Source organism: Halichoeres trimaculatus, unplaced genomic scaffold (genome assembly GCF_033239565.1).
Source record: "Halichoeres trimaculatus isolate MK-OKI-2021-1 unplaced genomic scaffold, fHalTri1.1 fHalTri1_scaffold_7, whole genome shotgun sequence".
NCBI classification, from domain to species: Eukaryota; Metazoa; Chordata; class Actinopteri; order Labriformes; family Labridae; genus Halichoeres; species Halichoeres trimaculatus.
Genome location: NW_027437185.1, coordinates 17169056 through 17197042, shown reverse-complemented (window position 1 = coordinate 17197042; position 27987 = coordinate 17169056). Strand labels below are relative to the sequence as shown.

Genomic DNA, 27987 nt, shown 5'->3' with positions numbered 1-27987 from the left:
CAATATACCCAAAGGGAAGCGTGAATAATAAAGACTTCAAATGACAGGCACGCAGCGGGGTTAATGATAAAGGTCAACTTGCCAGTGTGCAGCCAGTGAGTGTAAAGGACAAGTGGCATGGGGTCACAACTCACACAGGCTCCTGGCCAATATAAGAGAGCAAGACCCAGGCTTCTGCAGAACCAGAGCCGCTGCTCTGCACTGAGCCGTCCCCAAGCGGCTGCCATGTGCCGCGCTCTTCACTGATGCTTTTATTAGCCTGCTACCTCGTGTTAGCGATGACAGAATCTAATACAGTTTGATATGGAGGAAAACACAGCAAGGCTCATATCTGTGTAAACAAACAGGAACAGGTGATACCTCTGAATATGAGCAGGGGGGATCTTGGTACTGTATGCTAGTGAGGTTCTGAGTTTTCAGTATTACACTCACATTGCATGAGAGGAGCAGGATATTCAAGTGCAGCGACTGTGCTATTGAAAAAAATATCAGGAGGAGAGAGACAGGAACAGAGTTCCAGAGGCCCAGGCGTCGGTTTGACTGGCAGCTCCACGGAGAGAATGTCAGCCAACACCTGAAGCCACGTAGCTCCAACAAGACATTGAGGATTTATCAACACATTTCACCGCTATTATTCAGTAAAAAAACTGACTCTCTGCAGCACCTGACGCTCACTACAGTCCTGCATGATATTTACAAGAGTCCCTTGAACTTTTTTTTTGCCTGCAAGGGACAAAGTCTCTCTGTTTTAAACACTAATCTCAATTAAGCTTGGCTGTTGATTAGGTACCTGGTGCACAGCTTTTGAACAGCAGTACAAAATGGGCACTGAAAAAAAGGCTGAATCCAACAGAGTGAAGCTATTCCCCTTGTCTTTCTTTTGGCATTAAAATCAAATTAAACCTCCATAAGCTACTTTTTCAAATTGTATTTAAATTTTTATTTCATTGAGATGTTCACACATTTTCAATTTTCATCAAATTATCCCTCATCATTACATTCTTTTATTTTGAAGATATTTATTGATTCGCAGAAAAAAAATCTACAGTTTAATTTGAGGTACGTGTTGATTCCCTTGTATCCTCTAGAACACAGGAGGTAATTGACTGAGATGTGCATACTGAAAGAACCAGAAGCTTCTGAACGTCATTTTCGAATTTAATTTGTTATTTGCAGGTACATCATGTCAGACTTGCTCTGTGCCTATGTCATTTTCAAATGAATTGTTCGATACCGGCCATCTGCACCCCTCTTCTTCTTCTGTAAGCTGCTTTGTCATGTTATAAATTCATTTCTCCCCTGCAGGCTGCTGTCTGTACATAACTTTCTTTTTGTTGTGTGCTCACAGCACAGCATAGCAAAGAGTGTCAGAAGAAAACTGTGGGAGAAGACTTAGATGCAATGTCTTCTAAATACATTTGGTGTTGGTCTCCTGTTTATGGCAAGTACAGAATAGAATAGAATAGAATGGAATAGAATAGAATAGAATAGAATAGAATAGAATAGAATAGAATAGAATAGAATTACTTTATTGTTCCCAAACTGGGAAATTGTGGTGTTTAAATTTTTTTGAAAAATGAATAAAACTTTAACTTAGACAAGTATTTAGTAATGCCAAACATTAAATGCTCCTGTATTCTGTTTGGCTGGTCACGAGGTGTACCGACTAACTAACTAGTTAAAAGATAGAAAAACACTGAAAACATAAAAAAGAGGCTTGATATCTGTCTCCATGGCTAAATTAAGGGTAAGCAATGTTTCAGTGGTATCATAAGTGTGGCTAGCAGAAGCAGAGCTAGCGTCAAATCAATTTTGCAACCTTAAGAAACAAAAGTGAGGTTCTCAACAACACCCAGCCCTAATCACAATTAATACTTTTACCCATACAACCTACAAAAGCAAAAGAGAACATCAGAATCTTTCTTTTTTTGTTAATAATTATTGGCAATTAGGAGCATATTTCCAAAGTTTGTTTTCAAGAGGCAAAGACAGATGGTGTGATGTGTGGTACTTGGCCTCACAGGGCTTTTCCAAGTGTGACCCAAACATAATGATCCTTTTGCCTTTAACAAGAATCTAGTTCAACTTATCTAAGAAAGCAACCTTGTTGTTTACCTGTCTGTCTTCTTTTAATGAAAGCACAGTTTCTGAGCTCAAGTGGAGCCACCTTTTTGTAGGAGTAACATCACTGAGTGCCATGTCTGCTGTCCATGGTGCTGAATCTGGGGCTGTCCTGGCTGTTTCAGGACATTCCCTCTGAATGGCAGGGTTCCTGTTGGCTCAGACTGATAGCTCATAATTTGACTGATCGGCATCACTTTTCCTTCCTGTGCCAAGCTCACAATATACATACTTTGTTGATCTACTTCCTAACCACTGAGTCTCCGAGACGCCGGTGCCCAGCTCCCTCCACTGTAGTCTGTTCTGCCTCATTAAGAGGGTTTTTCAGCTATTCCCATCCCCTTTGTCTCTGGCCACTTGGGTTAGTTTAGGGTCCATTCTGGCAGAACATGTCCTTGTTTTGAGGGGAGAAAAAGAAACATGAAGGCTGTGTGTGGTTTGGATAAAAAGACTGGTGGTGTGTTCCCTGTACTCGGACTTAGTTAAGAGATATTGGACTAAAACGACACACAGGCTATTATTGTTAAAACAGACTGAACCCTTAACACACAAGCCTGTCCAAATCTGACAACAACAAACAACTCTTGACTTTCCTTTGCTCAGTGTTCTTGTATAACATACATTTCCTTTCCCAGTGAAGCATTCAAGTCAAGTCTTTACTTTTAAAATATATTGGCAACATTTTATTTTTACTTTTTAAACTTGTCACAATAATAACATTCTAATTTTGAATTGAGCCTGAAGAAAAGCTTTGTCACTTAAACAGCAATTAAAGCTTGATTTCTTCTAAATTAATCCAAATCTGAATAATGCAATCATTTTTTTCCTTTTACATCAGAAAGGTCCTGCTGAAAAGGTTTTTTTTTTAATTTCAAATAAAATATTTTTTAGAGTTATTTTCAGGGCTTTTCATGCCTTTAATGAGACAGGAGAGGATAGTGGATGAAGCAGGAAAAGGGCCGAGAAAGGGGGTGACATGCCAGGGTGAACCTCACAGGCCTGACCTAGACAAAAAGGCCATCTGTGCTGCCCTGTGAAGAGTGTGAAGCAGGTTATGACTTGGACTGATTCACCTCTCAGTGAGCTATGAGAACATCAGCAACATAACGATGGTCAACATTTCTATACAATCATTTTAAATACTTGTATCCACTCGTGGTGTGGGACAACATATCATCTGCATGCTGCAAAAACTGCTATTTTTAAGTCTTCAAAGGCAAAGCACTCTACATGTTAGAAGTTAAAAAAAAAAGATGGATGGCATTAATCCACCTAAAACTGCACATTTTAGCCTGACTGAACTCTCTTAAAGTCAGGGGAATAACATGCCAAGACAAAAAACATGCCAAGACATGCAGATAGGGATTGGTTTGCTCTTGCATAGATACACTTCGGTAGGATCAAAGCTGGAATAGGCATTCAGCCCATGCTCCACAGCTTGCATGCTTGCCTATGACCCAGAAGTCAAATAAGCACAAAGAAGGAGGCATATTAGTTATAAACAAATGATAAACATTCAAAGAGTAAATCAAACAAGCCAAAGGTATTGTAACATACCAAGTGTATCATGCTTTTAAGTTTCCCATGTTTTACTGTTAGACATAGAACCAGTGAGCCTGTAGCTAACTTGCTTGTCGATTGTTGCGTTGGTCAATGACCTAACTAGCCAACTGAGTGAGGGTCCGATTGCAGCAGCTGGAAGGAGGCATGCTGCTCACTAAAGTGGAGGCGGACATACTTCTGTCAATAAATCGTTTCTTGTCTGGTGCTTGCACACTCGGACAAGGACAATAGTCCAATTAAATTGCTTAATCAATCTATAACTGTAGCTTGACCTAACTGTGCATTGAAATGTAGTGATCTCTGACTGTTTAAGAACATCAGGGTGAAAGTTTTGTTAAAGGCACTGTGAGGAGTCACTTATTCTAAAAAATGTGTCACTCATTTTGTGATGTCTCTGTATCAGCAACTTATTAAAATATGATAACCAGGACCAAGCTTGGTAATTCTTAACACTGGATTTTAGTGCCTACGTTCATGTCAGATCTCCCACAGAGACGCTGTGGTCAGTCCTCACCTAGGAGAGTCTATGTTTAGATCTCTGCTGGTAATGTCTGGGAGCAAGATGTACATTAGCAAGCAGGAGCACTTAATTTTCTCTTGCTGTAATATTTTTTCACAGCATGTTTTCTTCTTATGGCTGAAATTGAATTGGACACAATATTAAGGTTTTCTGCTGAGGCATTGTTTGGACAGGGGAACTTTAAAATCATAAATTTTAAAATAGCAAAACACCTACTAACAGGATTTAATCATGTGAATGATTCAGTGTCCTGCAGAAAAGAAAAGTTAAACTGTGTGCATATTCACATTTTCTGCACATACTGAAAACTAAAAGGTTTTGTCAGTAAAATCACAGGTAGCTTCTACATCCTGCAAAAAGTTGTTGTTAACAAATAGTTAAAATAGTTTTTTTTAATGTATTCAATTTGTTTGGGCCAATAGGAAATTCACAGTAGAGTGTGCAAGATTTTCTTAAAAGATAAAACGTACATTTTTACAGGAATAATCCTGCTCAATCGTCTCTTCTGGCCCTCTGTGCATGTCTCTCAGTACCTGTGTCTGCCTCAAACCCTCTCCTCAGCCTGTATTTTGATGTTTTGGTTATATCTGGATGTTTCTGGGCTGAACGTATGTGTGGTTACACCAGCAAATTACATCACACTCAGTGTGCAAGTGACTTTGCATGTTGATAATAGCAAGTGGAAGAAGCTATCCTGAGCGGCTACGACAGTGGACGTAGCAGGGAGCAAGAAAAACACAACCAAACAAAACTGCAAACAGATGAAGCTTTTAACTTAATGAGTGTGAAGCTTGGCTCAACTTTCACTCGCTTTCAGGAACTTTGAGAGCAGCTTGGGATGAAGAGTGACACAAACTGGGTTTCTGCTAACCAGGTATGTGTCAAATACCCATTGGCTTGTGCTGACATGCCAAGTCAGGTGCACAGCTCTCGAATCTCTCCCTCATAGAAATGTGATGCTGCAGGTGGTTACTGGGCTCGTGAGCATGTTCGAGCAGTCATGGTCGTAGGCAGTGGGTTTGCCCCGCTGCTAGCTGATGGTGCTCACAGGAAAATTTGTTTTCATTTAGGAAAAACACAACTGATTTCCACCCGAGCATGTACATGACAAAATCAGCAATGCATTGAGAGCAACTCTTTTGGCCATAGGGGGCGCCAAATCAACAAATGCATAAAGTTGATTAGAGAAAAAAAAGCAAATTCATTGGATCATCATCATTAAATGTCATGCCTTTTCACTGCAACATGATTTCATAGCCCTGATTTCTGTGAAAATAATCCATTTTCCCAGCTCGTTGTGGGAACAAGGTTCTCTGTCTTATTCTATTTCCACAAAAGACTTAAAAAAAAAAAAGCTCATATAATAACACCTACACAAAGACTCAGAGTATGGGCCATACCCCCCTCCCCTACTTGAAATTATCGCAAAAGTTATATAAGCAGAAGGCAGTCAGTCAAAGGGTGCCAGCAGAACGTCTTGTATGCTGGCTTACTACAACAAAGCCTATCCTGTGTGCTCTAATTCTCAACATTTCCCTTCAGAGTATCTCCTCCTTTATGGGCCTGAAAAAGACTGTACGGGTAAAGAAAAAAATCAGGAGATGGTGGAAAATCCCACTTGGATCAATTCTATACCATTCAGGGCTCCTAAATAGTGAGGGAGATGAAGTTAGACCAAGTTGGACAGCAGCCACGACTCAGTTCACCACAGCGTGCAAGGATATATTGCACCTTTGTTTCCCACAGCAGCAGAAAGTGACTGTATTTCCTAGAGTGGAAATGCGCTCCCACACATTTTGATAGACCTCATTGGGGTTAAAACACATTCAAAACCACATATGACCCCATAAAAATAGCTCTCATAAGAGGGAGATACTACTATCCTGATGTGCAATATAACCTGCCATAGATATACTGCCACCAATTTGCTTACAATCACCCTTATGTGGATACTTTGTTCTAAGTATGAGCACTATGCAGGAGATTTGCTGTGTATTCTGCTAAATTACCACCACCTTTATCACGTGGCATCTTTTTCAGAGCTGCAGGCAGTCACGATTCTCCCTGAACGAGCATAATTCTCACCTCTGTCCTATTTTAATAATACCTAACTCCTACTCAGGAGGTGTGATTAAAAGCATTGTGACCAGACTTTTCTCACGCGCTGTCCCTCCCCAACCTGCCTCCCTCTGATTGGTGCAGTTCCACCCACTGTACTAGTGCATAACACTCTGCTATTTTGCCCCCACTTCAATCCATTATCCCAAAATGTCCACCCACCTTTGCTTAGCAATCTCCTTCACTAACCCCTCAAGTGCTACTCTTTACCTGCCACACCCCCCTGGGTCATCACTTATCCAACCTTATTCTCTCTCCTCTTTTCCTCCTCCTACTTTCACCTTGTGGATTCAACACCCTGCTCCTCACTTCTTCAGACTCCTGCCTCCCGCCTTGGTGAGCCTCTCTGCAGCGGTGCTTTGTGGTGGCAGCCGTGGAGAGTGCCTCCCACACATGCAAGGACTGCTGACCTTGGCGGTTAGGCCCGGCCGCTGCTATGATTAATGCCTCTACAAGACAAGAAGCAAGTACCTCTACCTGCCTGGACAATATATATATCTCCTTACACACATCATTCCTGTCTCAGGGTGCTCCTGATGATAGACATACGTTAACCTCCATCCTTCCTCTCGTGTGCGCCTCCAACCTCTTTCCTTTTCACCCTGCTGCAAAGGAGTAAGGAATATTCCCACACCTTTATTTACTGCTTTAAATGATCAAGCATACAGCGCCTGGCTCATCTGGAAGGCGTACAAGCTGGCTTCCGTTCGATAAGGCTGTTACCTGTATGTATTTTTTTGCCCTGAGGAAGAAGAAGCGTCTGTGTGTTTTTTTGGCAGTGAAGTTAAAAATCCCTCAAGGACAAATGCGCTAAGAAGAAAAGCCGTGCTGCCATTAGGAGCCCCACACTCCCCTCCTAGAGCCGCGTACAAAGCAAAAACAAAGCATTCAACCAATGAATCACTGCAGATAGATCTTTCAGGCACCATAAACAAAAAGCCCAATACGAGCTGGGAATAGACTCAAGTTGTAAAAAGTCTCAGAAATACAAATATTCACCTTCGGGTGTAAGATATATCTTGCTTGTGCCATCATCTGACAGAGTGATATTTGTTCAAAGACTTCATACGATGATATACTGTTTTCATTTAATTGATTTTCCATCCCCGCCTCAATATCTCAGTGGAGAGACAAAACAGTAATTTGCAGTTCCCATTACCCAGACTGCATTGTGTTTTTTCTCTGTGGCATTTTTGTTCCCCTCAATGTACTTTGGTTTTGTAAAGGTAATGATTTTGCATTATTTAGTGCTACAGTCAGACCCATTAAGGTTTTATTAGCCTGTAGAAGATTCTGGAAATGTTCAGAAATCTCAGCTCAGTATCTACACAGTTTAGTATGACCCAGAAGTCTGAAAACACATAAATTATAACCGGTTCCCACAGCACAGTGGTGATGTTATGTAGCTGATATCCTGCGCAATGACACATTAAAGGTTGCAGGGACCTTCAATTTACATCCTTGAGAAGCTGAGGTGATTTTGAAATGACTGGGCAATAAACCAGCCCCAAAACTCCCAAGTCAAACAGGTCGGACAAAAGCTCCTGTTGGTGTGAATATATTTTGGGATTTACTGGTGTGGCCATTAAAAGGGCATCTGGCTCTGAAAGCAAAGACGAAGGCCAGCCAGGGGATTCACACCTAACTCTAAAATGTCTATTTGTGCTAGTTAATAGCCTCTGCCACAAAAAGCAAAGGTGAAAGACTAGCTTAATCACTGCATTGGCAACACCTGCCTCTGTGCATGCATTGCATTATGAATCATCTATTGGGCACTTTATTTGAGTCTCACACTCAATTTAAGGACCACTTGAAAATATGAAAAAAAAAAAAAACAACTTTTGGCAGCGAGTGGCGTACCTGAAAATAGCAGCTCTGCTCGTGAATCAGTATTAAGTCAGATTGAGTTGAGGTGGAAATGGAAATGCCATCTTTTGTTACTCCACCCTGCCATGTCAGTGTGAGCAAGATAGTAGCTCAGCAAATATTAGTCTCCTGTCTTCCAGGAGCCACTCACAACTCCACCTGCCAAACTCTAATTTTAGCTTGCCACAAGACTAGAAAGGGATAATGTTTGCTAATGTTCAGGGATGCAAACCAAAGTTTCATAAGAGGCACAAATCTTCCATCAGCAGCAGAAAAGGTCAAACATGCATCAATAAAGCATCTCAACCACAAACAGTGACACTGGGCTGACATTTTCCTCCAGTGAACCGCCTATCTGTCTGTGCACTTTATGTTGCCATCTTTGGGTGAAGTGCTCCGTTTTCACATGAGACGCTGCACACAACCCCTTGACCAGATGAAAGCAATTGTTGGGCGAGCTCTTTGATGTCTTTGTAATGCATATTTACTGTTTCGGTGAAAGTACTGCGTTCATGGAAACATGTTTTCATCTCAGGGCAGAGCTACAGCAAAGCCTGTTTTGAATAGTAAAAAAGCACTACTGTACCATGGAAATTGATTTCTTAATGTCACAGTTTTCTCAAATGTCATGCTTATGAAATATAATGAGCTTTGTTCCTGCTTCCATTTGTTGTAAGATGAAAAAAGAGGGACAAAGTCTCATTAAAAATACATCAGCGAACTGAGTGCAAGTCACAACAGAGAGGCTAAGTTCCTTGTTCGTTTATTGTAGATCTATTGTAGAACATCTTTACACAATACTGGTGATTGCAGGTGGTTAGACTTAAAGGAACAGCACCTCACAACATTCTTAAAGGAATTTAAATATGTTAGCAGACTTTTAAAATATCACAGCTAAGATTTAAACTAATTAGGTATATCTAAAAAACAAATCTCTGGATTGAAGATTTTATAAGCAGACACTAAAAGTTACAGGAGATGGAAAGCCAAACATTAATTTATCATTGTATCTATCAGGAGTGTTGGGCTGAACATCTTGAAGTATTCATAAAAATCAGACCAAATCCAACTTTCCAGCGGTGATCAAAGGTTAAAAAAAAGGAAAGAAAAAAGATACATTTATAAAATTTTGCTGCCTTCCTCTGTTCACTCCCTGCTTAAAAAACAGTGATAATACAGCAGATCTACTTTTTGTCTTAAAACAATCCAATTGGCTGAGTCATCAAAACTTGGTGCAGATTTTATGAGCACAGACATGAAGTAGAAAGGAATAATATCTTTTTGTAGCAGACTTTAAATGTGTTTATTTCTCCTTTAAAGATGGATATTTTAATACAGGCTTGCATGCGGTCTCTGCTTTTGCGGGCAGCGTCAAGTGGACACTTAAATGACTGCAGGTTTTTGCACTTCAGCTTTGGTCTCATATCAACACCAGGGTGCTGCTTTGCCCTGACATTGAAGATGTTTCATTTCTTGTGGGCGCTTACATAACATGCCACTGTGCTATTTTTTTTCTTACTATAGCGGCTGCAAGAAATCTTTATTTCCCTAGCAGAACAATAAAACTGAGCAAACATCAGTATCAAGGTTTTGCTTATACTTGTTCTCTCGAAGGTTTCATCAGACAGTTTAAGTCAGGTTTACACATCCATTCTTCATCCTCAGAAATCTTAGAGGCCATGGTCTTAGACAACAAATGCCATTTTCTTGTCAGCAAAGCTCTTTCCAGTTTCGCCAAATCAGCAGAGATAGTTCCGTGTAAAGGCACGAGACTTCACCATCAGAATTGATCAGATAAGTGCAGAGGCAGTTTTCAAAACACTGTTGGAGAAACAAATGGGTTACCTACAATACATTAATACATGTGTTATACAGCCAGTGGTATCATTATATAAACTGTCGTTGGTATTATTAGCTGATGTAAGCTTGGACCTGCTTGTTTGGTGTTCTGAGTCCCATGCTGCCGACACACATGGCCTGTGAAGCTGAGGCTGAGGGCGTGTCGAGACGTAGCCAGGTATCTGGGAAACCTCATATTGTTATACGTTTGGGCCTATCATTCATACAACACCACAGTTTTATGTCAATGAAAACAATGTTTTCTGAAAACTCTGCCAAAGCGAACATTTGGGTAAACTCTGGTTCAATGGTTTCATGCAGGGAAATAGAGTTTTTGGTTGTCAAACGTCAAGGCTGAACGACAGGGGTCTCATTCTGACTGGCTGGCACGCGTTTCAGGTCTGAAAAACACTGCCAAATATGGGTTTGGCATGCTTCAAGCTGCACTTATTGGCAGATTTGTCCGCTACGTATGGACAAAGGCTTTTTAAAATACCAGTTACATGTACAAGGCCTGATTCTGATCTGTTTTTGATATTTCCTAACAACCTTACTTAGCTCATGAGATAATATTCATAATGTACAATCTGACGGGGCAAACCGAACATTGCATGTTTTAAATTAAAGTTGACTATTTGATATTCTTTATTCATGAAAATTCAGGGGAAAAAAACAAAACAAAAATAAATAAAAAAATAACATGTATAAAATTGCTGTTGATTGAGGTCAGATTTGATTCTTGGCCAGGAATAGGAACAAATCCTCCATACGTAAATGTTTGTCCATGTGAGAAACCCTTTTGAGAATGCAGTTAAACATTGGTTTTAGGAAAAAAAAATGTTTCAACCAAGGCTTGTTTGGTGAATAAAGACATTTGGTTTCACTGCAGGGGGGTAAACGGTAGGCCTTCAAACACTGAACCTAGGTAATATGATAGGATTTGCAATGGTTTAGATGTGAGGGTAAGTCATGAGAAAAGATGGGCTCACCGCTCATGATACAAAAATTTCAAATACATGCATCTGATTTTGTAAAAAAAGAACAAGAAAAATAGGATTTTGACTTTAAACTATTTGATTTTGCTCTGCAGGCCAAAATGGGATTTCAAGAGTATTCTTTGATGTTAGTCTGGGTTTAAATGCATGAGAGCCACTGTGTGCAAAACCACAAGAGGTTTAAGATTTCGGACTCGTGAAGCACAATAAGTCTTGATTGGCTCCACCTTTGCAACAGCTGTCAAACTTTTGTAAATTTTGAGAGGTTTCTTGCATTTCAAGTGACCCACAAACACACAGTCAATGCTGTGAGACTGGGACAATCAGCATCTCAAAGCCAGTGCTGTGGCTGCAGAGGGAACGTACTTCTTAAAATTAAGAAAGAATAACAGGGATGATTTTAATAAAGCACAAAAGTTAAAAATATGACACCTTTAAGTGTTTAAGCCAGGCTAATTTTAGAAATCACTCGACATGACCGAGACTGTGGGTCCTGCTGAGTAAGAGCAGTTTGCAGCATCATTTCTGCAGACAGACTCCTTCTCAGCATTAATCCCTTTCAGTTTTAATCAATACTGCTCAAGAGTCCTTAGATAGAAAGGAAGCATCTTCTTGGGGACACTGAAAAGCCAAGCACTGAGAAACAAAAGGGACCTGTCATCATGGCCCTGTCTTGCAGTGCCAGATATTAGTTGCAGTGTGTCTGGCAAAAAGCGGCTTAAGAGTTAATTTCCTGGCAGTGATTTGTAGTGGAGCAGCATCAACAAGCAGCAGCAGACTGGAGCATGAAAACCATTACTTCAATCCCTCACTCCCTGACATTAATAGGATGAATAAATGTTTTTGTTCTCTGCTTAATTTGGATGAATTCATCCAAATGGCCATGAAAACAAGTAAATATCCATCTCAGCTCTCCTCCTGATAATAGAAGACAAAGAGAACTCACTCTCCCTTCACTTTCTCTTCAACCTAGCATTAGAAAATCCTTTGCTCTGTGCCGGGCTCATATATATCAGATGATAACTGAAATGACTGAGAGCAGGAACACATACTGAGGGAGGCTCTTTATTCTAAGTCGATTCACCCTCGCCACACAGGAGGCTGTCATGTCAAATTTTATCCTGTAGTAACTCAGGGAGTGATTTTTGTGATCCCAGACATCCGATGTGACAAATGAGGTGCACCCAGACAGATTATATCCTGCGCATGAACACGGAGAAAAGAAAAAGGAAAAAAAAGGAGTCATTTTCACACTCATCACTTTATAACAGCAGTGCAGGGATACAATAAAACCATGAAGGTGGAGCAGAGTATTTTGCATCAAGGAGGAGACATATAACACTTAGTCACTTCATGTTTCCTGACAATGTGTAAAATCATCCAGGAAGCATTCAGAAGGAATTAAACCACGATGCTTCCAGACTGTTGCTGAGAGGGTGAAGGTATATCTTTACGTGGTGAATACAAATTTTCTACATTCTCGCCAATATGTAGAGCCAGGTTAGAGGGGTCTCAGGTCTACTGAATAAAAATGGTACAAATACTTGACTATTGCTGAGTAAATGCAGCAAACACAGGACCAAAATAACTTCAACAATCACTCATGTGAGCATACAAACACTAACAGACAGAAATCTGCACTTATGATGAAAAGCTTCATCTAAAAATATTCTCCAGCATTGAATTACTGACTTACATAGAACTAAATGAAAAAACTGTACTCCACCAATGAAAGCATACACAAATTCAGGTTTAAAAGGAAGAAAATCAAAAATAAACATGGGAAATCCACAGGCCTCAACCCTAGAACACTAATGAAACACAAAGAAACACCATCACTGACGCCAGGTATATTTCACTTGATATAATTCCCAATAAGAAAATATTTCTCATCAAAAAATATTTTCTTCCTTTGTACACATATTTTCTTTCTTTATCAGTAATTATTATTGATAAATAGTCATAAAAAATGTCACCATTCAATCACTAACATTGAGTGAAAATCACCTAAACACGTGCCTGTTGAAAGCCAAGGTCGAGAAGAGGGAAACAAGCTGACTTTTGATGATGTCAGAGAGCACTCTGAAGCTACCCAAGGACTCACGCAGCTCAGACAACAGCAACATAATAGAAATCACATTGCCATTGTGTAGGTGAAAATCACTGGATGTTAATGCTCTAGGGTAGGGGTCTCCAAACTTTTTCCCGTCAGGGCCAAACAACTTTTCCCTTCTCTGATGGGGGTCAGGGTCAGTTTGAAAAAAAAAAAGTGTGACAATAGCAGAGGTGTCCAAACCCAAATATTTATTGTTTCCCAGAAAGCCACATATAACCAAATATTAATAACCCTTTTCTGGGATCTTGACAGGAAAAAAAATCAGAAAATAAATTATAACACTATTAATTAAATATCTAAATCTATTTATGCAATAAACAATAACTAAATAAACCTTTTCAGGTTTTTCACAGAAAAAAAGACCATGAAATATTAACTTTCTTGTAGACACCACTGTTTGCAGCTCTCTTTCATTAACTTCACTGTGAAAACCAGAAAGCAAGCAGGCTAAGAAACCGAACTAAGTGATACAACACCTACCAACACAATACATTTCACTACCAGTATGGTTGTATAACAGGATTTTTTATTTATTTATTTATTCTAAGGGAGGGGTTTCAGAGAGGGCATAAACTGCAGAAAGGTGGAATAGAAAGTTACGTACTGTGCATGTGTAAGTCTCGATCTTGTGGCCAGACTGCAAAAAAAAATCATAATGTGCCTCTCGTATTGTTCAGGGGCCGGGCAAAATGTGGAGGCGGGCCGTATACGGCCCCCAGGCCATAGTTTGGGGACCACTGCTCTAGGGTTAAAAGTTTAGAAATACACATATTACTGTAAGCTGTTGACTTAATATTTGGCTAAAGTGCCTGACTTTCCACTAACAATTAGACAGGTTATGCTATAAATAAGCTCATATTTCACTTATTTGCATTTACTGTTTATGCAGTAACAGAAGGTGCTCATGGGAAATGCAGTCTTCATTTGTCTGATCTTTAGCAGGAGTACCAGTTCATTGAGTTACAGCTGCAGAGACAGTTGTTTCATAAGAATAGTCTCTTATTATCTAAACGACTCACCATGTATTTGTGTTTTCATTAGCTTGCTAGCTGTTAATGCTAACTTCTCATTTATGTAAAAAATCTACTTCGGAGCCCATACTGTTCTTTTTCTGGTCTCTTTAGCAGTTGCAAAACAGCTATGGTTGTTTTTTTACAACCTGCTGGACTGAAGGAGGCCTGACCCCGATTTCCTGTAGCCCAGGAGAATGGAGGAGGATTGCAGATATTGTACTCTGCAGGATGTAGTTGAAGAAGTAATACAGGTCATCTAAGATGTCATCTGGATACTTCCTGCCTGAGGTCTGAAACCATTTACACTTACCACTTCAAGTGTCTTATGCCTGGATAAGGTCCTGATGTGATTTAATACACCGTCATATACACTTAGCCACATTCGGGTCAGGGGGCCTTGAGCACAGTGGGAGCACTTGGACTCTCAGTGGAGCTCAGCAGTCCTGCTGCAGTGAAAAACAAATAACAAACGTGTGACTCTTTTGCTCTGTGATATTGTTCACACACAGCCACATATATCCTCTGCTCCCTAAATCCCTGGCTGAATTACCCACAGTCCTCTTCTCTAGTTTAGCAGGGGGATGTTAGACAGACAGGCAGACTCACTTACCACACACAGAATGACTCTGGGACACCTGCACTGCTGCTTCAGCGCAGCAGCTCTTACAGTAGACTGAGGTTATTTTGATTGGATCTAAAACTATTCTTTTGAAGGCCTGAATAACTCAGGTGAATTGAGGTGACGGTCCATTGCGGGGACAGTCCCACTGCAAAATAGCAGCGATCAGAGAGATACCTGAGATAGACATCAAAGGTCACAAATATACCTTGTCAGAGGTGAAATCACTCTGGAAGAACACACTGTACTTGACCATTCTGAGTTCTATTTTTTTTTTAGATCAGTTGGCTGAAGAGGAAGGATCTCACCTTGAGTTTTGGCAAGAGAGGCAGCCTTTGTTAATTTTTAATGCATTTGGAAACTAGTAATTAAGTCCCTCCCCCCCAATGGACTAGGAAATTGACATGCTCTGGAGAGCCAGTGAGTAATTATATTTGTAAAGAGCAGTGATACAAGATACTCCCCTCTGACTGGGACTCATTACACATCATTAGAGAGGCGCAGCAACTCGACACACGCATGCGCTCTACGTGCACGGGCCACACACAACACAATGCACTTGGGCAAACAAGTCGCACACTTTGACACAAAACAGTGTCTCTCTTTCTGTCTTCCTCTCTTTCTCTCTCTCTCACACACACATGCAGATCAATGAGCAGAGATCTCTTTGGTAAGCAGTCTGCTCCTCAGGTCGCTGACATGTCCTAACAGGACAATCTGGACGCCATAAACTATTCTGCAAGTCTGATCCTCTGATAATGGCACAGCAGTGGGTCAATAAGTAATTAAAGATTAAATCTGATATGAATTCTCATTCATCTAAATAGTGAAAGGTTGAGATATGAAAGTTTCCAAATGGGGCCTCAGGAGGATTGTGGTCCACTCTTTGAAGCAATAATTACCATTACAGCGGCGTAGGGCGAAGAGCTGTAGGGGGGTGATAGAACAGCACTGGAAACTTAGCGAACTCCTTTTTAATTGGAACAGGAGTGGCAGCGGCTCAACATCAGATTCACCGAATAGAATTTGTACAACTCTCCTCGTATTACCTCTTCTTAATGCAGTATTTTCCCTCACATCGCTCCTCAGTCTGTGCCTCTCTTCTTTTTCTTTCTGAGAGTGCGTTAACAGTTTGTGCTTGGCTTGAGAATCAGCAGCTGTCGTGCATATATTATAAATCCACGCTGAAATATAGACTAAACCCACTGCGGCCTGTCTTTTGAAAAACACCAAACAAGTGCTCAATCTATATTTCATTACAAACTGAGCTCTGACTTTCAATTATTTTGTTCCTTTTAAGTAAAATGTGGAAATAATTTTGCTTCAATAACAGTGTAAGGAGAAAGGCACTAATGCAAAGCATTGATAAAACATTTACTACTGAAGTTTGCTGAGGTCTTGAGCTGTCCAATTTGCTGCTAAAAAATGTTTTACATTCTCCCCACATCAGGATGCTTTCGGTACAGATTGGTGCCGCGTCTGTTGTTGCCTAATAGTTTAGTCCTATTATTTCTGTGAAAGGAGTTAAATATTCAGATTGTTGTGTGTATTTCAAAGGTGTTTACTGCATTATTAATGTTGTATTCAGATTGTGCAGTGACGGCGGGAGAGCTGTATTAGTGTCAGGAAGCAGAGTTTTCAGTTGCCTTGTCTGCTTTCACTTTAAACTCATTATCTTGTCTAATTCTCTCTGCCTCCATTATTCCCTCATCCCTTTAAGCAGCCTAATTAAAAGAGCTTTCATTTTTTCATTAATATTCATTTATTTATTTATTTCCCATTTTGCTCCAAACTGCAGTAGCCACCGTAGAATCTAAATTACTGATTTTTATTTTTTCATTATATGAAGGGAGTCCTGCTGCACAGTACTTGAGATGAATCCACAGAAGAAGAAGAGGAAAAGTTGAAAATTAGAATATTTACTCTCATGTAGCCGTCACATGACCGTATGCTAAACTGCAGGAGTAAAGCTTTTAACTTTGTGTGCGGCACCTAATGCACAGCGTCCAAACACTTATCTTCTCCACTTAATAGCGTGTGAACTAGATTAGCATTGAAACTGTTAGCGACACCATTATTCAATAAAAATCTACAAACAAATATAAAATGAAGACATGTCGTTACGATTTCTCATGTTTTGAGTGTTACACTTTATGACTGAAAATCTTCAGCCAGCTTAGTGTTAATTGGCCCATCATGGTCTGATTTCTCTCTGGTCTGGGTTTTATTTGGCTTATATATGAGTGTGTCTGTAATAACAGTTTAAAGCCGTACCATGGGGAGATTATCAGACCATGCTACAGCGGCGGACATTATCGCTCAACTACATGCATCACTTCGTCTCTGTTCATTTCTCAGAACGGCTGCAGGGGAGCTCACCAAGAGAGCTGCTTTGTAAACTGTGCATGTGTGCGTGCATGTGAGATGCCCGCATCTGTATACGTGCATGGATTGTTTTTGCTGGTGTGTGTATTTGTGTGTGTGTGTGCATGTGTGTGTGTGGGTCAGATGTTCCTAGTACTCATATGTGCTGTTTAAGGGGGCGTGTGCATGCATGTAGAATGACATTTAGTGAAATGTGGCAGTGAGAGAAGAAACATCTGACTCATAATTGAAGTGCCATGAAAGAAATATGATCATGAATCTGTATTAGGTCCTACGTGCTGGGCTGTAAACGCGGCAGGAGCACGAGGCGACGCGGTACCTTGCCACCCTGAAGGCTGATTACAACACTCAGAATGATACTCCACAAAAATGACAGAGGAAAACACAGCGCGTTCACGCCGAGCAACTCTGATGACAAAATCGATAGACTGTAGCGCTCTCATCTCCATCAAAAAGAGAGGCTCAGGATGAATGCGGTCGTGTCTGTGAGATTCAACCACAGCAGCCATGGGATGACCTGAAGGATAAAGCAGCAGCACTCCTCTGTCACCCTCCTGCTCTTGACATGTGGAGTTCTCTGAGCAGCAAGGTGAGGCAGATCGACGGCTCCTTTAAGGATAAAGCAGCTGATGTTCTCAGCAAATGCCATAAAAGACCAAAGTTAGCCGCTGATTTAATCTGTACCATCAGGCAGCTAAAGCCAAAACAGTGTAGTCACCCTCAACCTTTTGCTTTTTAACAGTTTAAACCAAAGCGTGTCTAGCTATGACCCCTCGCCATGGATTGTATCTTCCACAAATTTTCCAATTTAAATCTGTTTCATGTGAATACATTTTAGAGGTTCTAATGGTAAAACTATTCAACCAATAACAAACAGAGATTCAAGATTGGATAAAGACTGAGAAATACAGCGCAATGATTTTATGAAGCAGGAAATCTGTCTTCTTTCATGTCTTGTTAATCATCCTGTAACTGTTCAGATTTAGAGAGCAATTATTGAGAATAGCCAGACCCCTGGAGTTCATCAGAGCCCCCCTCATGTTAAGAAACCATTAAAAACACATAAGACATACTGTTGCACTGAGTTACTGGCATTTGTAGTTTAATCAAGAAAATTCTGCATCCATTACCCTGCTTCTGCTGAAAATACTTGTAACTATATGAAAGAGAACAGCAACAGTTGTTACAATAAGGATGCCAGAATCAGAAAGGCTTTAGAAAATGCTGCATAGGAAGCTGTAAGTTAATAACTGATCTCATAGAATAATTGATAAGCACTTTCAAAGTCTGCTCGTTTGTTCTGCTCTGAAGCAACGCCTACACGGCAGTAACTCATATTATAGCTGCCACAATTAACTTTCATTTTCAAGCATGATGGAAGAATGGATTTTAGTTATTGTGAAGCTCCTGTTAGGACTTTGTAGCTGGTTATGAATGAGACAAAATGAAAAATGATGCCTCTTTTTGACCTAAAAAAAGCCAACAATGCCATCAAAATGAAGTTTGACTGGTGGCATGGATTAATTACACACCAAAACAACATTTTTACATACTTCATTTTCCATGGCAAAGACTTCTGACCTGATAAGTAAGATCATCTAAGTGTCAAAGTAAAGAAAGGTAAGATAACGAGGTAAGAAAACAACTGAAACATACACAGGAGAACTACATAGATTGTGTATGTGCTGGGAGAGTTCAACATATGTGAAATGCTGTCTCAACCCAACTTTTGATCAACCAAGAAGGAGACATAAAGGTGGCGCTGATGAGGGTTTTTAGTAGGGCTGCAACGATGGATCGATAAAAACGATAAAGGTCGATTAGTAAAACCGTTGACAATGTAAATGTAGCAAAAATTGATGCACTGTGCTGCGCCTTTACTGTATTAGTTTGTCTTAAGTTTAATTTGTCTTCTTCCTTTTTGTCGGATTATTTAGTGGTTGGTAACTAGCTGAAGGTGCAATACCGCCACCTACTTGACTGGAGTATAGATTATCTGGGCTGTATGCATCACATGTGAGCAAATCAGCGTGGTGGAGGAGAAGCCGAGCAGGCAGGTGAGGGAAACCAGTAAACACGCAAATAATGGCAGAGCCGGAGAAGCCGTTCATCCAAAAAAAATCCTGAGTTTGGAAGTATTTAACACAGAGTAAAAACGCACAGCCTGTCAATTGTAAAAATGACCCACCGCAGTACGACTGCAGTGATCTAGCACTTAAAACACAAACACGATGGGCCCATCAAATACGAGCCGTGGAGCTCAACAGCCAGGTGAGAAGCTACACAATTCTTCATACACTCCTTTAATATGTTGTGAAATGGTATGTCTTTTATGACTTGTTTTGTCTTTTGATTAAATTGTCACCCCCCTTGAAAACCACGAAGAGTTCATTAAACTAATGTTAGCATTAGCGTTAACTGCTACAGATTGTGGTAGGTCAGATGAGGTGTACTGTTTGACCTGCAGGTGGAAAGATTGAGGACAAATTTTTGTTTGTTTGCCTTTTTGGCCCACTGAGTTCTCAATCTGATGACATAAAAATATATTTTCCCATACTGTTGGTTCTTTAAGTGAAAATACATTCATATCATTTGATATACTTTATAAATGTTGCATCTTTTATGTTCAAATATGTTGTTTCTTCGTATATTTCATTAAGCAAACTATTGTCATTAATTAGAGCACATTTGATTTAGCGAATTTTACTATTATGATTCTCATCCTTTTTTTTCGGTTCATCGATTAATCATGAATATAATTATCAGAGTAATCGATTACTAAAATAATTGATACAAAACAGCTACAACACACCTGCTTACCCTGCAACTTAGCTGTGCCCCAAGTATGCAAATTGTATCAATTTACTTATTTACCTTTTGATTATTTACAGCAGGGCAGAACTTGAAGATAAACAGGAAACTTTGGGAGAGTGAGGACCGGCATGCACCAAAACCTGATTTTGAACCAACCTGTGACTAATGTGATAAGGACTGTGGCATCTGGATAATGGATGCCTGCTTTATCATCTGAGATAACTGGCACACCGAAAACATGTTTGCTTATTCATTTCTTTATCTATTTTCATAGAACCCAAACAGATTCCTTGATTTTTGCAGCCAGCCTCAAGTGGACACTCAAGGAACAGCTACTTTTTTCACTCCCACATTGGCCTTGTGGATCAAAAACAGAAGTGGTGTTGGTACAAAATTAGCAATAAATGGTAACAAGTACTGCATTGTCCACAGGGGGCGCCAAAATCAACACACACTCAAAGTTCTTTGCAGGAGTTTTAACTTGCGACTAACACAGACCTCACAGTGCTTCCTCAAGCTTTTCCCTAAAAAAAATACAAAGTTGACATTAACTTTGAATTCTAATGTGAATATAATTAATTCTGGTGACCAGACAGAATAATCTTGTTTTTACAGGACATACAGAATCTCAGCAGGTCAATGTTTCATCATGATGGCATCTGAGAAACTGCAAAAAAATCAAATTCTTTTTTAAAGCATTACTGTCAGAAATAAAAAACAAAAACAAAAACATAGGTCTGAACTTCTGTTGACACGTCAGACTAAGAAAGTCATTTTCATATTTCATTTTTGTTAGGAAGTTATAGAACAACAAAAGCCACATCCTTCATATTGACAGCAGCTAATATTGGTCCAGATCCAGGACCATATTTAAAACAATCACCACTGATACTTCACTGAATGTTCAAGGCGTTTGCAGGCAGTAAAGAAGCACTCTAAATGTAAAAAAATGTGAGAGGGGGAAATCAGCTGTGTCAGAGAGATGGATGGAGAAGGTACAAAGCTCGGGTAGTGTGCTAACAAACTCCATTTTGTGTTGCTGCAGCTGTTTCCATGGAGCTCTCTTACTCTCTCTCTTCTCGTGCTCTCTTTCTCACACACGCATACACACACACACACACACACACACACACACACACACACACACACACACACACACACACACACACACACACACACACACACACACACACACACACACACACACACACACACACACACAAGTGTCTGAAAGAGGAGTCGGCTGTATAAGTCAATCTGCAACCACAACTCAGAGAGAGGGAGACTCTTCTCTCCTCCACCTTTCCAGCATCACGCCCATCTCATCAATTTTTTCAAGCTCATTAAAATAATTTCTTCATTTATTCCAAACCCCAGTCACAACAACAAACCTACATCCTGCTCAATTACTGTGAGTCTGACACACATGCTCCACATCCACACACAGCACAGGAACCAGTCTGTGTGCCTCACAGTGCCACCCCTTTCTCCCTCCACCTTCTTTGGAGTGGCTGTAGCAATCACCAGCGCTCATTACACCTCGCTGCCCTACAAAGATGGCCCAGAAAAATGCCCTTGAAGGAGAAGAGAAAAGGAAGTAGTAAAGGAAAAGATGCTTACCGAGGACGCCGACACGGTAGTTGAGAGTGATAACGATGACATTTCCGTAGCTTGCCAGGACGCTTCCATCTATCATGTTGCCTGTCCCCTCCATGTAGGATCCTCCGTGGATGTAGACCATCACAGGCTTGGCCCCGGTGTCTCGTATGTCTGCAAGAGCGGCCATCATTAACACATTCACTAAGCCGTCCACCCACTCCGATCAAAAGGGTTCAGCTCAGATTCAGATACAGCAAGATGGTGGCCACAAACAGACAAGCTGACGGTCACCTCTCAGATACCAGCTTAATGCAATCTGCTACCCTTGAAATAAAATGTCAACACTACTTCATCAAATCTGCTCTCTGAAAAACAAAAAAAAACATTATCTCAAGTTAAAATAATTGGCCATCTCAGCTGAAAATGTAGCTTCTAATTTATTCATCATGAACTAAACTATTAGGGTTGTGTTTGGTTTTGTGGTGCCTTCCAGGAGGCAGACTCACATCCCAATATAGACACACAGGGAGCCATTAGGGAGAAAAAAGAGAGAGGTACGCTGACACATCTCCTAACCAGGGAGAAGGCTAATCTGGCTTGACAGTGATAGGAGGACAACGCGCTGCCTAATTACACAACACCACCAAGAGCCTCCTCTTTCTGAAACCCAGGGCTTTCTCTGTCCAGCAATTTATTTGCATGCTGTTGCTCGGTAGCTTAAGTTGTGCCTCAGTTTTGGTAAAATGTTGTTTATTCTATTCCCGACTAGGGCTTGATACCCAGCTGGAGCGACACTCCAGCCAGATAAAGCACATCCAGAGGTAGAGGGGAAGAAAAAAGCCTCTGTCTGAGGGAATAGACTGAATTACTGGCTGGCTAGCTTGAGCTGGGAGACAAGACAAGAAACTCTCTCTCATTTTCACTCCCTCCCACCTCCTCCCTGCGTTCTCTGTAGCTCCTCGCCTTCCCCTCCCTCATTTTGTATCGCTTTCACTCACAGACTCTCCCCTGTCTCTCTCCCCCGCCTTCCCTCCGACTCTGTCCAACTCCCTGCCTTTCTCTCCTTCCCTCTCTCTGCTTTTTTCCCCCAAAGCCTCGAGAGTGGTGAGAATGAAAGAGGGTGGGAGGGCAGGGGAGTGAGGAAGAGACAGAGTGGGGATAACACAAAGATAGACCAGAAGGATAGAGAGAAGGGAGGAAAATAAAAAAGGAAAGCAGAAACAACAAAAAAGGAAGACAGAAAAGAGGGAAAAAGAAGCGATACATTCAGATTCAAAAGAGTGGTATTGTATTTGAGTTGCTATGGTGACTAAGAGCCAAATTCAAAATCCTTAAAAACGGCTAATCGCAGACCACATCCTGCACCGCTCAATCTGCATCCATCTGCAGGCTCTGTTCAGCGTCGCATTAGCAGAGCACCACGCCAAGGACAACAACTTAAATGCATTTTGTAAAGACACGGTCTCCCTGTAAAGCCTATAGCTGTGCTCAGCCTTGATTCACAAGTTTTTTTCCCCCATCATTCCCCTGGTTATTCACGGCCCCGTTACGTTTAAAAGCAAAGCAATAACTTGTACATGATGCAGCTTTATTTATGGCTGGCTTTATCTCGCTGGTATCTGAGAAGGCTACACAGTGAAATGTGATTTATAGCTGACACTTCTCTATGCACACACTTATCTTATAGACAAGAGGAGGAGGAGGATGCATGGGGCGAGGAAGCATGATGTCAGAGAGAGAAGGGGGGGGGGCTTGGACAGCAAAACAACATCCTGCACAAGCTAGTTAAAGAAATGGGCCACAGATACAACAAGAATGGCAAAGAGGAAGAAGGGGACAGGGGGCAGAAATCAGAAAAAGAGATTAGTCATGTCAGTGTTATCAGCCACCTCTTTTGTTGATTCACATCAAGTCTCCATCACAAAGACATCCATTCTGTGAAATCCCTTTGGGGGGATTGGAATAAGACATTGACGCTCCACTCGGCCTAATCTGTTTATTGACTTGATCTGATGTGATTTGTGTTAGAGGGAAATATACATGCAACAGATCCCGATTGGACTTTTGGTTTACAGGGAGGAAAAATAATCCTCTCTGGCTTCATCCACATCTGCACAGCATGGCGTGGACATAATGAGGTGGGCAGCTCTTCGTAAACCAATCATATCAGAGCTTTGGTGGCTACTGTTGGATGCCTAATCTGGTGACACAGGTGACTAAGTGGCTACCCCCCCTGAAAATAAATAAATGAATGAATAAATAAAAGCTGCTTTCTGATTCACTCCCATCCCGGAGGCAAACACATCGTTACATCAAAAACATATTCATAGCATCAGAAGGCAGCACAGAGCTCTGTGCTGGAAAAGAAACAGAGATAGGTTCATTAATGCACACATATTGCAATAAAAACTCCATGCACAGTGAGTTGGTTATAAAAAAAAGAAGAAAAATAAATAAACTTTTTTTTCAGAAAATATATGTGCATGATAGAAATGTAGATGAAAGCCAATGTGGGATGGAGTGAGCCAACAGAAAAATAATTTATATAACACATCATTTTCTCACATCTTTCTCTCAATCACACAAGTTGAGTCATGCAGCGTCTACAGCGACAAAAACCAACAGCAAAACTTCTATCACAGTATGGAAAATAAATGAAAAACTGACCATAAATGGATACATAAATCAAAGGGTTGTTACTCGGTGGACTTTTCTCTAGCTTAATAGAACAGTTGAGGGAAGTAACACCTACAAATACATCACAGGACTGCAATTTCAGTAGAGCTAGAGGAGCACAACCTTCCTCAGGTGCGTCACAGTGCCTGTGGACTGATTGGAGAGTCAGTGGGAGGCAGAATTCAGGCCTGAGCCGAGTCTTTAAGTGTTTCTGCTGCAAGTGATACCCACCAGGAGGGCCAGCAGCAGCTCCTTCCTCCTCTATCTTCTTTTCTCTCTCTTTCCTTCCTGCACTTTTTTCCTCCTTTGCCTCTTCCCCCATTGAAAACAGTCCATCATATATATCTGACACTAAGCGCCCCAGAAGCAGCCTTGACACTCTGGGATCGGGACAGGACACAAAAGGCAAGTGGAGATAAGTGTCGGTGGCATTCACTGTGTCAACACTTTGTGAAACATGGTGGCTGTCAGCGGCTATCAGCGAGGTCTGAGGTGGGGTGGAGGGAAGGGGGCTTGTGGTGGTGGGGGAACGGGTGACAATGTCCTGATGTGGCAGGACATGACATGCACCCTACTGTAGAGCTCTCGTCATGCCAGGCTTCACGCCTCACTCATGACAAGTCCATTACAAGACATGTTCACGTTTCGGAGCAGGGTTTTGGTTTAACCGGGAAGCTGCTTGCAGAACAGGCAGTGTAATTACACTGAATTATACAGCAGTATGTGCTGACAGCACTCTGAATGTCACTGAATGTCCACCTAATATTCTCTGTATTCTGAATCGAATGAAGTGGCACTGAGTGTGACTGGGCCTCAGAGGGGAAAGGCGGATAAAGTAAAGGAACACAGAGACAAATTTTTTTTGGACTCCAAAAACAGGCGAAAGGGACCAGAGAAACTGTTGAGTGGCTGACAGTGTGGGAAATGCGAGACAAACACCAGATACTGATGAAAAGGGACGACTGAAGGACACCCTGCTCCACACACATCCACACGCAGCAAGTACCACACTGATAAGTTACATATCCAATCAAATGGCCCTTAAAGCCTCTTTCCACAGACCCAGTCACCTGTTATGCAACTTCTGGGTGTTAAAAAAACAGATACCACTTGACCCCTTACAATTCCCACACTTCAGCTATGATACTATGGGCACTGAGCGCAAAGTCATCAAAGTTTGCACCACTTTTCAGCAGTAAGGTACCGAGTTAGTCTAACAACAAGGAGAGTAGGGCTAAGATGAGAACCATATTTGAGATGGAGCTCACCCCTGATGGGCGAAGCTTGGTTCTGCATTGACTCAACACCATAGCCAAGCTGTAGTGGCCAAAGCTGGAGCGTCTGCATTGCTCTATGCACACTATGCCGAAACACTAGATGGATGTGCTAGGTGTGTATACCAGTGATATTAAACAAACAACAGCTCTCCAAATGTCCTTCACTACTTTCAATCTTGATAAAGTGGAGCAAACAGACATGTTTTAGCACAAAGCCTTCTTCAGCACTGCTTTGTTTTAAAAGTTGTGAAAGGACATTAAGTGTTACCTTCAATAGCCTCCTGTAGTCGCACACTTCAAGAAGACTTTAGTTTGAGTGTGCTCCTTTTCTGCTTTTATGCTAGTCATATTGCCAGTTCTGCACAGGAAACCATGGTGACAGAATTTGAGCATATTATGCTAAGGTCAGAGCTGATGAATGTAGAGTAGCAGTTCATCATACTGCAATGATTCCAGAGTCAAAAATAAGAGATTTCGCAAGGGGATCAAATGTATGGCTGTGGAATCCCTGTGCATCATATTTTCTAAATGCAGGAAATCTGATGGACCAATCACAGCGCTTGCAATCTGCATCGTTTCAATACACAGTTATATTTCTGAGAGAGTGCAGGATAGGATACCTAAGCCTCTGTGTGGGTACAGGCTAAGAAAACCTACAGCAAAGGTTCAACGCAAAAGTATAAATCAGGCTTCAGGCTGCACACTCTTCCTTTCTTTGTGGTTCCACTTCAATGAGAGGAGAAGGGAGAGACAAAAGGGTGAGGGAACAGTTTCCTCTCAACTTTGCTCTTACCCCAACTGGCAAATGTCTAAAAAAGACCCCTTTTTAAAAAAAGTATAAACCTCTATATCTTCTATTCATACAAATAGATTGAACCCCCTCAGTTGGACTGAGCAACAAGACATCTTGCAACATCACCAAAGACAGAAAAAACATTGAAGACAGGAGTAAAACAGACAAGTTCCCCTTCCAGATGAAGGCTGGACTTGACAAAGGTCAGTGTCATTTACAAAAGACATAGTGGTCTATAACACAGACAATGTTGCCAGAAATCAAGTTTTCTGACATTTATGTATACCTCATCGCAAAGCGGGTCAGCAAACACAAGCTTGGCTGAACCTCAAGGTAGAAATTTGGGGGAAATGTAAGCAATGAGCACATCAGTTCAATATCTGGCCAACCATATGTTTGCTTTGTGTTGTACTACCAGGAAAACTAAGTTGGTCTAGGCACAAACATACATCTCAATCTTAGACATTTTTACGTTTCTATAAAAGCTGACAAATACTCAGTAATGCAGGATTTAATGAAAGACGCTGGGTATTTTAGAAAGCACTACAATACTAATACGATTGCACCCAAAATTGCAACACTCATGACACGAAATGGAAATCGTAAATCCAAGGCATTCATGCCGTTTCTCCAAATAGAAGAGATCGATCAGCTTCTCTTTTCTTAAGCTTACAGCAGTCAGGAAAATGATAGCTCCTTTTGGAACTCGGTTGAGTAATCAATGGCACAAAAATTCTTTCCAATTTTTGAGTTGTTTTCAGTGTTTTTTCCAGCAGTCAGGCTGCAGGCTGGCAGTGCCACTCAGTACGTGCTCTCTGCCACTCAGTGGGTGTAACCGCAGGAACTTCCGCCTACGACGACTGTATGTGCATGGCCTTTACGGTCAGAGCAGTTCAGACTTCACCCTATTCTCCATATCACTTACTATATATTACTTATTTTCATTATCATTATTTAGCTTTGACTGCTATTTTTCATCCTATTTCTAATCCATTACTGCTATAATTTGCACTGGAACCACAAATCTATTGTGTTTGCTGTTCTTGTTTTTTGTTTCTGCTGCTGCTGTCTCTTTTTTTCTCACATTTTTAGCTGTCCTGACACAGCAGCAGATCTTCACCTATAACTCTGTTTGTTGCCTATTTTAAGGAAGTTTTTTGTCACTGAGGTAGCTTTTGCTGGTTGAAAAGCCTGAGGTCCATTCGTATATTTGTAAGCGCTGTAAAAAGGTGATTAACTGATTTATTAGATGTGATATTTAGTATCTGAAGGTTGTCTTATGTACACACAGGAGGTGAAGGAGTGTTTTCGCCTCTACCTTGAGTCTTGACATCACTACAGCTAATGTAATGGGAGGGATAACCTTTGTGTGAAGGTGACTTTTTACCTTCCAGCCAGTGTGTGTTTGTGTGTTTAAATATGATGTAGGAAACAAGGTGGGCAGAGAGAAGAGTGTATATAAGGATAAAGGAAAGGTGAGAAACAGGGATAAAACAAAATAAAGGGCAGACATGGTGAAAAAGCCTATGAGGCTATTAGCCAAAGCCCCCTACAGCTGGCCTGGATCGAGATGAGAGGCTGAGGCTGTAGAGGTGCTGTCAGCCCTGAGACTCACAGACATCACTTTGCTCTTTGAGTGCACGAAGACTAAAACCTCTAGTCTTTCAGGGAAT

The 27987-nt window shown here is 41.0% G+C and overlaps 1 protein-coding gene across 3 annotated transcripts in view; it reads right to left on the bottom strand.

Moving 5' to 3' along the window:
- Nucleotides 1–27987, bottom strand: part of nlgn3a (neuroligin 3a) — a 164627-nt gene that overhangs the window by 83145 nt on the left and 53495 nt on the right. For all 3 annotated transcript variants that reach the window (XM_074674908.1, XM_074674909.1, XM_074674910.1), the window contains one exon: nt 21590–21739. In XM_074674908.1, coding sequence (XP_074531009.1) covers nt 21590–21739 — 150 coding nt within the window. The remainder of the gene's footprint in view (nt 1–21589; nt 21740–27987) is intronic.